At 36.7% G+C, this 12,348-nt stretch overlaps 1 protein-coding gene across 2 annotated transcripts in view; it reads left to right on the forward strand.

Moving 5' to 3' along the window:
• Positions 1 to 12,348, forward strand: part of LOC129676858 (binder of sperm protein homolog 2-like) — a 79,639-nt gene that overhangs the window by 61,132 nt on the left and 6,159 nt on the right. Inside the window, exon 2 of one of the 2 annotated variants that reach the window (XM_055607387.1) lies at positions 9,551 to 9,583. The exons of the other annotated variant lie outside the window; for it this stretch is intronic. Within the exon in view, the coding sequence (XP_055463362.1) occupies positions 9,551 to 9,583 (33 nt within the window). The remainder of the gene's footprint in view (positions 1 to 9,550; positions 9,584 to 12,348) is intronic. 2 annotated transcript variants of the gene reach the window in all.

Below are 12,348 nucleotides of genomic sequence, written 5' to 3' on the forward strand. Positions count from 1 at the left end.
CCTCATTGGAGCAGCCCTCAGATACTACTCTGAGATGTGACCAGTTATCTCTAGCTAAACTGACAAAACCACAGGACTCTGTGGTTCTTCACAAGGGCTGCACCCAGCAAATACAGCTTAACAGCAGCAGCAGCAGCTCACTAAATTCAGATCAAGAAACCCAGCAGCAGGACAGCCATCTCCAGAATTTTCCTGATGAGAGGAGAGCCTTCCTGAATACCACAGTAACCATACAGGTCCATATGCCTGAGGTGAACTGTGACAGTTCCTGAGAAGCACCACCTTTCAGTTGACCGTACTAAAAAAGCTGAGGAGATCTCCTTCAGAATCCTGCCAAGGGGATTCTCCCACCCTAGGACTCCAGCAGGCACCAGAAATTAACAGACAACACCTGAGAAAGGTAGATGGGTAGAGGCCAGCATAAAAGCACAACCAACAAAAGGCAAAGCAATGTGGCATCCCTAGAACCCAGGTATCCAGGGGCAAGTAGCTCTGGACACACTAGCAAAAGTGAAATTCAAGATGACCTTACATCTATGCTTATGAAGAGGTTAATAAAGGAAACAAATAAAATGCATAAAGAATTAGAGGAAGATAAAATCTAATTATGACCATCCGTAAAGAAGTACAGGAAGATGCAGCCAAACAGTTTGTGGCTTTCAGAAAGGAAATTACTAAATCACTGAAAGAAATAAAAGAAACAGAAGAATGTTCAAAAAAACAGGTAAAGGAATTGAAGGAAAAAAAAGGAAAATACAGTCAGACAGGTGAAAGAAATCAACAAAATGGTTCAAGATATGAAGATAGAATTGGAAAAATTAAAGAAAACACAAAGAAATCATGGAGAGGGAAAACTAAAGAAAGAAAACAGGAATTACAGAGGTAAGCATAACTAACAGACTACAAGAAATGGAAGAAAGAATCTCAGGTGTGGAAGATACAATGGAAGAAATCTATGTATCCATCAAAGAAAAAAATAAATCTAAAAAAATTCTGACACAAATTATCCAAGAGATTGAAGACAACATGAAAAGACAAAACCTAAGAATAATAGGAATAGAAGAAAAAGAAGATTTCCATCTCCAAGGCCCAGAAAATATTTTCAACAAAACCATAAAAGAAAATTTCCCCAACTTAAAGGAGAGGCCAGTAAGCATACAAGAGGCCTATAGAACACCTAATAAGTTAGACCAGAAAAGAAAATCCTCCTGCCCAAATCAAAAGAGTATAACCTTTTCAGCACTTCATGGAACCTTCTCAAAAATAGACCATATAGTTGGTCACAAAATCAAGCTTCAACAGATACAAGGAGATTGAAATAATTCCTTGTATCCTATCTGAAGAAGCATGGACTAAAGTTGGACACCAACAACAACAGAAATTAGCAAAAAGCCTACACACACATGGAAACTGAACAACTCGCTACTCAATGACAGCTAGGTCAGGGAAGAAATAAAAAAAAGAAATTAAAGACTTCCTAGAGTTCAATGAAAATGAAAGTACAACATACCCTAACTTATGGGACACAATGAAAGCAATGTTAAGAAGAAAATTCATAGCACAAAGCACCTTCAAGGAGAAATTTGAAACATCTCATACAAGCAAAATAATGGCTCAACTGAAAGCCCTAGGAAAAAAAGAAGCAGACACACACAAGAGGGATAGACAGCTGGAAATAATCAAACTCAGAGCAGAAATCAATAAATTAGAAACAAATAAAACAATTCAAAAAATCAATGAAACCAAGAGCTGGTTCTTTGAGAAAAATCACAAGATAAACAAACCTTTGGCCAAACTAACTAAAAGGCAAAGAGAAACTATCCAAACCAGCTAAACAGACACTGAGGAAATCCAATCAATCATTAAGTCTTATTACAAAAGCCATATATGCCACAAAATTTGAAAATCTAAATGAAATGGACAATTTTCTTGATTGATTCTACTTACCAAAGCTGAATCAAGACCAGGTAAATCAATTAAATAGTCTTATATCCCCTAAGGAAATAGAAGCGGTCATCAAAAGTCTCCCATCCAAAAAAAGGCCAGGACCAGATGGTTTCAGTGCAGAATTCTACCAGACCTTCAAAGAAGAGATAACTCCAATTCTCTTCAAATTATTCCACAAAATAGAAACAGAAGGAACATTACCAAACTCATTCTATGAAGTCACAGTCACCTTGATACCTAAACCACACAAAGACCCAACAAAAAAATAGAGAACTTCAGATATATCTTTCTTATGAACACTGATGCAAAAATACTCACTAAAGGGCTGGAGAGCTGGCTCAGAGGTTAAGAACACTTGCTGTTCTTTCAAGGGTCCTGACTTCAATTCCCAGCAACCACATGGTGGCTCATAACCACCTATAGTAAGATCTGGTGAGCAGGAAGAATGTTGTATAAATAATAAATAAATCTTAAAAAATACTCACTAAAAGACTTACAAACCAAATCCAAGAACACATCAAAGACCAAGTAGGCTTCATCCCAGGCATGCAGGGGTGGTTCAGTATTTGGAAATCCATCAATGTGATCCACCATATAAACAAACTGAAGGACAAAAACCACATGATCATCTTTTTAGATGCCAAAAAAGCATTTGACAAAATCCAACACCCATTCATGTTTAAAGTCGTGGAGAGATCAGGGATACAAGGCACATACTTAAACATAGTAAAGACAATATACAGCAAGCCTATAACCAACATCAAACTCAATGGAGAGAAGTTTATGTCAATTCCACTGAAATCAGGAACAAGACAAGGCTGCCCACTCTCTCCATATCTCCATATCTCTTCAACATCAATGGGGACAGGGACTATCTCTGACAGGAACTGATTGGCCTGCTTGAAGTCCTAGCTACGGCAATAAGACAACTAAAAAGATATCAAAGGGATACAAAGAAAGAATGGGATATAAAGAAAGAAGTCAAAGCATCACTATTCGCAGATGATGTGAGAGTATACATGAGTGACCCCAAAAATTTAACCAGAGAACTCCTACAGCTGATAAACACCTTCAGCAAAGTGGCTGGATACAAAATTAACTCAAAAAAAAAATCAGTAGCCCTCTGGTATACAAAAGACAAAAGGGCTGAGAAAGAAATTAGGGAAACAACACCCTTCACAGTAGTCACAAAGGACATAAAGTACCTTGGTATGACCCTAACCCAGCAAGTCAAAGTCTTGTATGAAAAATTTTTCAGCTCTCTGAAGAAAGAATTAGAAGAAGATATCAGTAGATGAAAAGATCTCCCATGCACATGGCTTGACAAAATTAATATAGTAAAAATGGCTATCTTACCAAAAGCAATCTGCAGATTCAATGCAATTCCCATCAAATTACCAACACAATTCTTTACAAATCTTGAAAGAAAAAATTCTCAACTTAATATGGAAAAACAAAAAAAGTCAGAATCTCCAAAACGAATCTGTACAACAGATTATCAGAAAGTATCTCCATCCCTGATCTCAAGCTGTACTACACGAGCAACAGTAATATAAACTGCATGATACTGGTATAGAAACAGAATGGCGGATCAAGGGAATTGGATAGAAGAGCCAGAAATAAGCCCACACACTTATGGACACCTGATTTTTAACAAAAATGCCAAAACCATACAGTGTAAAACAGATAGCATCTCCAACAAAAGGTGCTGGTTTTACTGGATGTCTACATGTACAAAAATGCAAATAGATCCATACTTATCACTGTGCACAAAACTAAAGTCCAAGTGGATCAAAGACCTCAATATAAAACCAGACACACTAAACCTGTTAGAAGAAAAACTGGGGAAGAGAGCCTTGAACTCATTGGCCAGGAGACAACTTCCTGAACAGAACACCAACAGCACAGGCTCTAAGAGCAACAATCAATAAATGAGACTATTGTAATAAATAGTAATAACTTTTTAAAAGTTAAGCTATAGTATTGTGTACTCTATTAGTTATTTTCTGTTGCTATGATAAAACACTATGAAAGAACCTTAGAGGAGAAAGGAGTTTATTGTAACTTATAGTTCCAAAGAGAATCGAGTCAAACATTAGGCACGGCATTAGGAACATGAGGCCAGTATGAAAGTAAGAATGTACAAAGATCACATTGTATCGGCACACAGGAAGTAGTGACAAGGAATAGGAAATTGAGTCATACTATAAAAAAACTTCAAAGCCTGTTACAAGTGATGTATTTTCTCCAGAAAGACTATGCCCTCTAAAGATTCCATAGCCTTACCAAAAAAGGCCAACAACTGGGGACCAAGTTTTCAATTACATGAGCCTGTAGGTTAAGTTTCACCAGCATGGTGATCTTGTGGCACAAAATACATTTAGTCCAACTTCAAAGTAGCCATACTCTTTAATGATCTCTCAGATGTTCCAAAATAAGTAATAATACATGGTTGAGAAGACAGATTTGCAAATATAAAATCTGATAAATGCATGTTCTATGTTGAAATGACAAAAATATCAATAAGGATGTAAAATTACAGTAGGTCATTCTAAAATACATATTTATTTTTTAAAAGTTAAATATCTGAAGAGTAGTGCATGCTTATATTACCACACTTGCGAGTTATGAATAGGAGGATCAAGAATTCAGGGCTGTCCTCAGTTATTTGATGAGTTCGAGACAAGCTGGCCTGCATGAGACCTAGTCTCAAAAAAGAAAAGAATATTAAAGCATAGAATAATTTTTATGTGAAGTGATTTTAAATAATATAAACAATAACAGAATTGCATGCATTATGACATGATTTGAATAGATTTTGACCTCTGACTGACATCTTCCAAGAAAGAAAAGATAGACATAGACTTTTTCTTTCACATAAAAACATAGCTTTCTATTATATTAGTCTGGGTGTTTCTGTACAATCTTTTATGTTCTCATCACAATTTGTCTTGCCTACAAGATGTGTAGAGGTAAAAGATGGAGCAGAATTTGACGGAAAGGACGACCAATAAAGGGCCCAGTTCAAGACCCATGCCATGAGAAGGAGCCCACCCCTGACACTATTAATGATAATCTGCTATACTTGTAGATGGGAGTCTGGCATAAATGTCATCAGAGAGGCTTCATACAACTGATGGAAACTGATACAGAACCCAGTAGCCAAACATTAAGTGGAGCTTGAGTAATCCTGGGGTAGTGTGGGAGGAAGAATTGAAGGAGCCAGAGGGGCCAAGGACACCAGAAGAAAATCTACAGAATCAACTAACCAGGGCCCATAGGGCCTCATAGAGACTGAAGTGCCAGCCAGAGAATATGAATGGGACAGAGTAAGGCCCTCCACACATATGTAACACTTGTGCAGCTAAATCTTCATGTGGGACTCCTAACAGTGGGAGCAGGGGGCTGTGTCTGGCTACATTGCCTGCCTTTGGATTCTCTTTTCCTAACTAGGCTGCCTTGTCTAGCATCAATCAAAGAAGATGTATCTAATCTTGCTGCAACTTGATATGCCTGGCTGTTTGAGGAGAGGGGTGAAGGAAGGGGGGGAGCAGAGAGAAAGAGACTTGGAGGAGAAGAGGGAGAGGAAGTTGCATTCAAAATATAAAGTAAATAAATAACTTAATAAAAAAAGAAAAAAGTTGATTTTTAAAATTTTTTCCAAGAAGCCCTACCTGGCTATCTTAGGCAAATGGGCTTTTTTATAATGGGCTTAGGTAAATACACTTTTTACACATCTCTTTTCAAATCATTAAATGGATTCTTGCTAGATATTATAACAGCTGTCTATCTTCTTATTAGACAACTGAATTCATGTAATAAACCTTTTTATAAATATAAGCATTTTCTATAAGAGAATTCAAAGTAATTCAGATTCAAAGCAAAATCCCCTTCATTCTACTAGTCCATTTTCTTATTCTTTTTACAAGTTTACATATGGATACAATGTGTTGTAGTTATTTCCATCCTCTATTATCTCCTATTATTATTTTATATTTCTTTAATTTTTGAGACTACAATATAATTATAACATTTCTCCCTTTTCTTTTCTCCCTTTAAAACCTTACAACTACCCCTCCTTACCCTTTTTCAAATTCATGACCTTTTTTTCATTAATTTTTATTACATGAATATATATACATATGTATTCCTAAATATAACCTATTCAGTCTGCATGTTAGTTATGTGTAAATTTTCAGGTACCCTCCCCCTATTGATATGTTCCTTCTCAACTAGCTTTCTACTAAGATTCATGTATTTTGTGCATGTGAGCAAAAAAATACTCAAGAAGTTTTAGAACATGCTATTCTTACAGTGTGTGGCTATGAAACACAGATATTAAGCATCCTTTGTCACAGATGAAATTTTTAGGTACAATCCCTACTAATGAATGATAAATCCATGATTTAGACATTCATCTCTATTAAATTAATGTGAATATAATTAACAAGTTATAGACCCATCTTTTCAAATAAAAAGTACTCTGCCCAACAGTTGAGTAAAATGCAAATGCACTGCTATATCTATCTTTGTGTTCCACATAAAAGTCAACTCCTTATACAATAGTGTGTATCAGAATCATTGGTAATTGTCATTGACCCAGAAATGTGGTATTAATATAGAAGTTTTGGGATTTAAGTTCAGTCTTGACATTTTGTAGATTTTTTTACCTTGGGTAAAATTTTCCTTCGAGCTTACTTGAATCTGCCTAGCGCTATTGGTAAAATATCAGCCCTGGTTCTGAGAAAATGGGAAAACATTACCTTTAGTAAAAGTGAACAGAGCCCCAGGATATAATAACTATCCAAATGAGAAAAAAAGGAATAATGGGTTCCCTCTGCTGTTTGTCACAGTCTTTCGAGTGGAACAGGTGTGCTGGCCTCTGATCAAAATGTCCTTTAGCCTGTAGCACAAAGCAAACGTTTAGAGTTCTCCTCACTCATTATTACATTTGTCATAATTTAGATAATTTCATGAATATTCAGGAACATATCTGTTTTGTCTTTGGGTAAAGTTATGACCACAGTGAAAAGGAATAGAGAAGTGTTCTTCAACAAAGCAGGAAAAATATAAATAATTCAAGTATGTGCTAACTATCAGCCATAAACACATAGAAGGGATAAGAAAGGACCTTTCATTCCTAGAAATGTATGTTTGTTGGATTGCAATAGTTCTGGTTTGAGACTGTGTCATGATGGGAAGCAATTTAAATTAATTAACTTTAAAAAGAATCCATTTCTCTCCCAAATTAAGTTCTAAATGTAAAAGCAACTCTCTATAGAGTTACTTGGGTTCCAAAGACTGAAAAGAAAATAAATTTTGTTTTCTGGGTTGCTATCCCCTGGTTTTCTATACATATAGATGAGTTGTTTTGTAATTGCACAAGGTCAATGATTTCAGATGAATAGGTAAGTATCACTTTACTATTCATGTCTTAAAGAAAAAAAAAACGGAGATTAAATATAACAAAGTTGAAAGGTTTTCAGATTGGCTGTCATGTTAACAAAGCCAAAATCTCCCAAAAAGGCAACACTTCCACAATGACACCATGGGACACTCTAAAATAGATGTTTCTAATTTGTTGAATCACACTATGCAATTCAGGACAAAGGGAATTCACTGTGGAGGAAGTGTGTGTGAGCAGAGTAGGAGGAGCAGAAAGGAAGGATATAAAGTCAGAATCAAGCTTTGCTCCTGTGTGTGCCATCTGCAGGCAACTGGAAGTGATGAGCCATCTTGTGAACTGGGTGTTGCTAGCTGTCTGTCTGTATGGACTGAATGCAGGTGAGGTGAAATAAAAAAGGGGTGAGGATTGGAGGTGGAGAGTCCAGAGCAAGTGAGGGCTGAGAAAGGCTGGAGAGCAACTGTCTATGATAGCTTTTCAATCTAGCAAATTAAGAGCAAAGAGCCATGGATTTGACTGTTGTTCTTCCCTTCCTTGTTGAGTGAGCACATAGCAGGTGGCTCTACCTGTAATGGAACATTGGTCTCAATACTCATAAGGCAACAAAATTTTTCCTGAAAGAGGGGAACTCTAATGGATTGATTTAGAAACTTCTGCAATGTCTGTTGGTAGCAAAGCAAGGTTTAAAATAAATAGTGTTTGGGCTCAGCTATTCTTTGCATTAGAGTAATTTATTAATGCATTCTTAGGTGGCTGTTTACTGGCAGTCTCTGTAAGTTTCAAACACACATGACATTCTCAAGTGCTCTTACATTGTCTTGTTATGTCACAGTGTGAGTAAGTTCTCCAAGGTGATTATTCTGTTCACATCCAGTCTGGTTCCCTATATTCTTTTGACTAGTTTTGTGATTAGCATGCAAAATAATGGTTTTCATTTACTAGTTTCTCTAATGTAAATTGTATACTATAACATAAATTATGGAGGATCCAAATACAATGTATATTTTATTATATAAGTATTATGAACTATAAAATTTGTTATATAATATGAAAAAATGTCTATTCACTTTCTACATAAGCTCAGAAAATTATCATTTTCCCTGTATACTTACTATGGAGTTTTCATGCATCCTTTGTTTTTATCAATCCTCTTCTATCACTAGCCTCCTGTGTCCCTATTCCTCCCCTCAACAGACTCCTTTTTTATTTCATGCCATAAATAATCTGGGTGATATTAATTATATTTGTAATCTTGACAGGATCTACAGTTACACAGAAGACAAGCCAATGGACTGATCTGCAATGAATTATCTAAATTGCATTAGTCTCTGGGCCCACTTGTGAGAAATTATCTTGATTAGATTAATTGCAATAGAAGGACACACCCTTAGAATAAATGGCACCAATTCCTTAGCTTGGGTTATGGACTGCATAAGATAGCTAAGCACAAATATTCATCTCACACTGTTTCACAATTAGGGAGCCAATGTGACCAATATCATGCATATGGGAATATATACATATACATTGACTTGGTGTGTGTTCCACATATGAGAGAAAATTCAGTATTTATTTTCATTGTATGGGCTTGCTTAATCTGTTGGCCTACAAGTGTAATAATTTCAGAACCACAACTGTTCCCAAAGGATATATACATGCTCTGTCAATGATATTTTTTCCAGCAGGTGTCTGGTGACTTTTGAGTTGGCACCAGCCTGGTTATGAATGGCTGAAAACAATTCCAATCCCAATTTATTTGAAAATCCTCCTTATTTTTGACTTCACTTTTTCCCCTTGGCCCACGTTCCTTGCATGTGGATAACATTCACTATGACACCAGTAGTACGACTGCAATGTTCTGCTAATCCCCAATAAATCTCATTGTATCTCAGAGATTATTTTCTCAGTTGAAAGCTGCTGAACAATAGGGATAAAACAATAAGTGAGTAGAATCTGAACTGTACTGATTATTGTAGACAACTCCAGTGTACTCTAGGGAAGACATTTGGAAAACTAAGATCTCACATCTGAGAAAACAGAATTTCCTGGATTTTCATAACTTGATGTGAATATTTCCCGGGTAAATATGCAACCCCAACTTAATGTGATATTGCAGAATGCTGATGCGTATTTTATAGTTATTCTGAGTATGCAGTTTAAGAGGTGTCTTACATTTTTCCCATTCCTTTTGTCCTTCAGAATTGATCTCTCATTTACATCCTCCAAAACAAGGTAAGACAACCAAATCTATTTGCCATATCTCAAACGTCAGCCTCCACACCTTAAAAAGTATTACGTGTGAGAATGTTCTTGAATTTTCTGTCATGTAGCTTTTTCTTGCATTATTTTTTCTAAAATAAGGGTCTCCTTTGGATCAACCAGATTTTGAAAATCCAGATAAGAGACCAACTCCTGGTCACTCAAGAAAACACTCTCTTTTTCATGGGAACTAAGATAAGACAATGTAGGTTTCTGCACTATATTTCTTCATTGACAAATAAGAACTATAAATTATAAATGTTAAAAATAATATTTGAATATAGATACACACCATGGATAGTTAAACTGGTAATTAATATAACTACCTAATTAAAACATGAATTTTTAATGAATGTAAGCCCCCTGAAGCTATTTCTTATTCTAAGAACAAGAGGATGTAAGTAGGTAATCGGTGAGGTTGGGTTAGTGGTGAAGAGTGAGCCCTTCAACATGGAGCAATACATTGGATGCAGAAACAGGTGTGCTATTGCTGCAGACAGGACAAATCCTAAGTGATGAAAATGATTGTGGAGGTCAGTGGAAAACTTAGAGATATGTTTTGGATATCTTGGTAAATGTAGATGTTGGTAAGTCAAGGGAACAGATTATGAGAAACATTCCATAGTATGAGTTCTGAAAATGAAGTCTCTCACTGCTAATGAGAGAAAAATGAGGAAATCCCTGACTTCTTTGGAGATTTGCTGATATTTTCTGTCACAAGTAGAAAAGGCAGCAAGTGACTTCAGCTGCATGTGGATGGCAGTGAGATCTTGAAGAAATGTTGCAGAGATCACTTTGGCAAAACAAGAAATTTATTTTTTTCCAGAAAAGAAGAAAACAGATATGCCCTAGCTACTGTCTGCTGCTGTGATATTATGGGGTACTCTTGGATCCAATACAACTCAGACACCAAGTCAATGCAGAAAAGAAAAGTTTATTGTAATCAAGCCACTACTGACTCATTGTGGGAGCTAAACAGACTTGAGAGATGGACTGCAAACCTGAGCCAGAATGCAATAGATGTTTTAAGCACAAAAATCACAAAAGGCTATAATCATCTCTGCCAAGTTACAGTTACATTTGCCACCAATCAAGATTCAAGGATAGAGGACTGTCCTAGGAACATTACTTTGTGGTATTCTTATACAGTTCTCATTGATTGATTTGCTCAATTGTGGTGGGGTGACTTGCCCAGAATTCATGTCTCAACTCAACTTGCCAACCAGAATTTTCCTCATTCAGGGAGATCTTGGGAACTTAAACTTTGTTTTATCCCTATTCAAAATGCAAGTTTTATTCAAAATGGTTCCTTCTTAAATTCCCCCTTACCCTTGTACATTATCCAGATCCTTGATTAACTGTTTCAGGGATTGTATTCTGTTCTTAGGACCATGAGCATAACTGAGCTAACTCTTGGCTGAATAACTTTAACTAAATTATTAAGAATGCTGGGCCCTATGTGTAATAAGAGGAAAAGGAGGACTATTGATCTTGTGAAGGCAGTGAGCAAGATGGTTAACCAAGGGGACCAATCAAAGAGATTCTGGAACCAGTTACTAGCCTGTCTCCTTTGATTTTTCCTACCCAAAAGACTTTGTTTTGTTTGTTAAAGTGTCTCAAACTACCGCATAATTATTGGCATAAAAAACAAGTTTCCCCCAATGTCATACAGAGACGTCTGTTCTTAAGAAACAATAGATATAATCCTCTGCTGGTTTGTGCTGCTATTTTTTCCAGGGAGTCTATTTGTTTCTCTAACTGTATAGAGAAATGGAGGTGGTTTAGGTCTTTGTCTACTTGCTGGCTCAGGAGTTGGCATTGTCTTTTTCCAACCACAAGTGATGCTGTTTCTAGCTCTGTTGAGCCAGCAATACCAGCTCTTACAAGCAAAGATATTAGAAATGGGATGTGCAAATCAGGACCAAGTGGTTCTGGTGAGGCCTATATGATCCTGACCCATGAAGTATAGAACCTGAGGGGTGGTGTGAAAAAGAAAACAAATTTCTGATTTTCCTGAAAATTTGGTTAGAGCTGTGCAGGGAATAATGCCAAATATGAAAGCAAACCAGATGGTTTATGAGAAGGCTAGTCTTCTTAAGTTTTCATCTTTTTCCATGGATGGGCTATGTATAGTTTCATTGCAATATGGCTTATAAGGAGATTTGTTCAAAGAAAAAAACTGTTGACCTTAAGCAAATTTCTATAGACATATGAGTGGACCAAAGACATTTATCATCTTCCTGCCCCAGTGTCATCATGAGGAGATCTGTGTCTTGCCTGGGTGGCTATAGTTGGCCAGAGAGTGGCTAAAACTATTGAAATTAGGGCTGATTGGATTGATGGCTGCCTAAAAGACTCTTTTTAGATAATGGACTCAATCTCTGGGTCTCTTCCTCTCCAATCTATCTTTAGTCCTCAGGTTTTTCCTGTGGTCTATTGATAAGGAGGATAAGCATCTTAGGGTTTTTTTTTAATTTTTTTATTAATTACACTTTATTCATTTTGTATCCCCCCATAAGCCCCTCCCTCCTCCCCTCCCGATCCCACCCTCCCTCCCCTTTCTGCATGCATGCCACTCCCCAAGTCCACTGATAGGGGAGGTTCTCCTCTCCTTTCTGATCTTAGTCTATCAGTTCTCATCAAAATTGGCTGCATTGTCCTCTACCATGGCCTGGTAAGGCTGCTCCACCCTCAGGGGGAGGTGATCAAAGAGCAGGCCAATCAGATTATGTCAGAGG

Source organism: Psammomys obesus, unplaced genomic scaffold (genome assembly GCF_907164565.1).
Source record: "Psammomys obesus unplaced genomic scaffold, mPsaObe1.curated_primary_1811, whole genome shotgun sequence".
Taxonomy (NCBI): Eukaryota; Metazoa; Chordata; class Mammalia; order Rodentia; family Muridae; genus Psammomys; species Psammomys obesus.